At 44.1% G+C, this 2,989-nt stretch overlaps 1 protein-coding gene across 5 annotated transcripts in view; it reads left to right on the forward strand.

The window, feature by feature from the left end:
- Window positions 1-2,989, forward strand: part of DIAPH1 (diaphanous related formin 1) — an 84,906-nt gene that overhangs the window by 71,670 nt on the left and 10,247 nt on the right. For all 5 annotated transcript variants that reach the window (XM_027841954.1, XM_027841955.1, XM_027841956.1 and 2 more), the window contains 5 exons: window positions 312-551; window positions 687-816; window positions 1,707-1,831; window positions 2,048-2,212; window positions 2,323-2,458. In XM_027841954.1, the coding sequence (XP_027697755.1) occupies window positions 312-551; window positions 687-816; window positions 1,707-1,831; window positions 2,048-2,212; window positions 2,323-2,458 (796 nt within the window). The remainder of the gene's footprint in view (window positions 1-311; window positions 552-686; window positions 817-1,706; window positions 1,832-2,047; window positions 2,213-2,322; window positions 2,459-2,989) is intronic.

Genomic DNA, 2,989 nt, shown 5'->3' on the forward strand with positions numbered 1-2,989 from the left:
TGAGGCCTAAAGCAATGGGCTCTTTATCCCATGGGGAGAAGCTTTCTGTCTATAGATATCTATCCACCTACACACACACACACACACACACACACACACACACTCATCCATTGAGAGTGACCATTTCATTCTCTCCCTCCTCTTAGCTTTGCTGTGTCTCAAACCTGGACTTAGTACTTTTTTCCTTACTCTTCTTTGGGATTCTTTTCATGATCAATGGATTTGAAGCCTGTCTCCCTTATCCCCACCTCCTCTCTGCTATATTTCTTTGCCTGGCTTTTTTCACTAGCCCCCTTTGTCCTTTCCACCAGATGGGCACCGTGCCCCGCCTTCGACCCCGACTCAATGCCATTCTCTTCAAGCTGCAGTTCAACGAGCAGGTAGAAAATATCAAGCCAGAGATTGTTTCTGTAACAGCTGCTTGTGAAGAGGTACGAAAGAGTGAGAGCTTTTCTGGCCTCTTGGAAATAACCCTGCTCGTGGGCAACTACATGAATGCTGGCTCTAGGAATGCTGGTGCCTTTGGCTTCAACATTAGCTTCCTCTGCAAGGTGAGAATGGGAGTCAGAACAGAGAGACCAGGACAGGTGTCTAGCCCTTTGGGCCAAATAGTAGGAGCTACAATCTGCTGAGAGTGGTTTTGGTCTCAGATCCATTCCCCTGCTCATAGATATTCTTCTTCTCAGCTTCGTGACACCAAGTCCACTGATCAGAAGATGACACTACTGCATTTCTTGGCTGAAATGTGTGAGAACAGCTACCCTGAGGTCCTCAAGTTCCCTGATGAGTTAACCCATGTAGAGAAGGCTAGCAGAGGTGAGGACAGTCTGGGGAGAGACTATAAGGTGGCACAGGGGGCTGGCAAGTATCTGCTTGGAGAGGGAAGTAGATATTACTTGGTTGTAGAATGCATTAAGTCCCAAGCTAATGAATATATTTGGGTCTAGGGGTGATGTTGAGGGGACATGAGTCCATAGGGAAAATATAAAGTGGAGTGGAGCTTATGTATATAAAATTGAGGAGAATATTTAGCAGCACAGTGAAAAGAAAGTCATGTGGGGGGAAAACACTTGTTTTTAGTCTAAGACCTCAACTCTCTTGGTTTTCCCATTCAGAAAACATAGACTTTCTTGGCAGAAATTAAGACATCACTATCTGGGAAGAAGGCAGAGAGAATATAGCCTTTTGCTGAAGAAAAAGCTATTCTACCACTCATTTTCTCTGAGAGTGGAAGTAATCCAATATATTATAGGTAGCACTTATCCTAGCTATATGTCTCTATGCAAGTCTCCCTGCTCCTAAATCCCATTCCACTAACAGGCATAGGGCCGAGACCGCAGGGCCCAAGGGGCAGGAGCTCAGTTCATTCAGTTAAACATGTATTTATGGACCATTTCTGATTTCTCTAGCACTGTAGGTATTGAGATTTGCCACATAAATTCATGACAGAATTCTGGTGATCAAGATAGAAGCTTAGAGTCTTAATGGAGAGATAAGACTTGTACACAGTAGAGAGCAATTGAAAGGTATGTCAGGTCAGATATTAAGAAGTGCTCAGTTAAATGTAATCGAGTACCTGAAGCAGTTAGGAAGGGGAAACCCACTGACTTGAAGAGCTGCTGTCCTAGGCTAAGATCCTTTCAGGGCTGTAAGTTCATTTTTCATTGAAGCTATAAGTTCATTGTTAACCCATCCATCTCATGCAGTCTCTGCTGAGAATTTACAGAAGAACCTGGATCTAATGAAGAAGCAGATTTCAGATGTAGAACGAGATGTTCAGAACTTCCCAGCTGCCACTGATGAAAAAGACAAGTTTGTGGAGAAAATGAGCATATCCTTTCAAGGAGTGTGAAGAGGGGGAAACCGCAAAGGGGAATAAATGGGAGAAATCTATGGGGCTCAGGAGTAGGAGTATGGAACACACTTTAGTGAGATGGCTTTAGAGTCTACTACTTCATGCACTGTACTCTGGGAGCGTGTAATTGAAGAGTCTAAAGAAGCAAGACTATTAGTTTCTTGGTCCGGGTCCTTAACTCCTTGCCCTCACAGCTTTGTAAAGGATGCCCAGGAACAATATAACAAGCTGCGGATGATGCATTCTAACATGGAAACCCTCTTTAAGGAACTAGGAGATTACTTCCTCTTCGATCCCAAGAAAGTGACTGTGGAAGAATTCTTCATGGACTTAAACAATTTCAGGAATATGTTTCTGGTAAGCAAGCAATCTTTGCCTCCAAACCAAGAAGACCTGGGGGGGGGGGGGGTGGTTTCCTCCCAGAGATTAGCTCAGTTTGCTTGATTGTTATGTTTTTTTATTCATAGCAAGCAGTCAAGGAGAACCAGAAGCGACGGGAGACAGAGGAAAAGATGCGTCGAGCAAAGTTAGCCAAAGAAAAGGCGGAGAAAGAACGATTAGAGAAGCAGCAGAAGAGAGAGCAGCTGATAGATATGAATGCAGGTATGAAGGGAGAACAAGGAATAGGGAGGGGGAGAAACAGGGAGGATGTTCAGGAGCTGCAGTTTGGGCAGAGAAAATGGCTGATTTCTGAGCTGGATTTTTAATAAGTGAGCTTTTGGCACAGTTCCTTAGATCAAGTTTGTGTTTGCTCTAATTTTCTCTGCTAGATTTTCAGTTTTTTCCTCTGTTTTTTATTTTTTTTCTTTATACCTTATCTTCTTAATTGTAAAGCCTCCTCCCATTCATATTCTCTTGTTACTAGGTGACCTTGGTGTTACTAACACACACCCCTCCTTTCTGCCTGTTCAGGAGCTCCTCTGGTCTCCTCTCACACTCTGCAGACCTCTGTTTACATTATCTCTAAGATGGCCTCCTAGGCCTCTGCCAAGTCCTTTGTGGCAGCAATACCACCCCTCCCCTAGTTCCTAACTCTTTCCCCCTTCTCCCCCCATCACTTCGGCTTGGGAACAGTTACGAAGTATGGATTTACAAACCATAACACAAACATACTCTTCCCAGGCAGCATCCGTC

The sequence above is a fragment of the Vombatus ursinus genome, unplaced genomic scaffold (genome assembly GCF_900497805.2).
Source record: "Vombatus ursinus unplaced genomic scaffold, bare-nosed wombat genome assembly UNPS02014863.1, whole genome shotgun sequence".
Taxonomy (NCBI): domain Eukaryota; kingdom Metazoa; phylum Chordata; class Mammalia; order Diprotodontia; family Vombatidae; genus Vombatus; species Vombatus ursinus.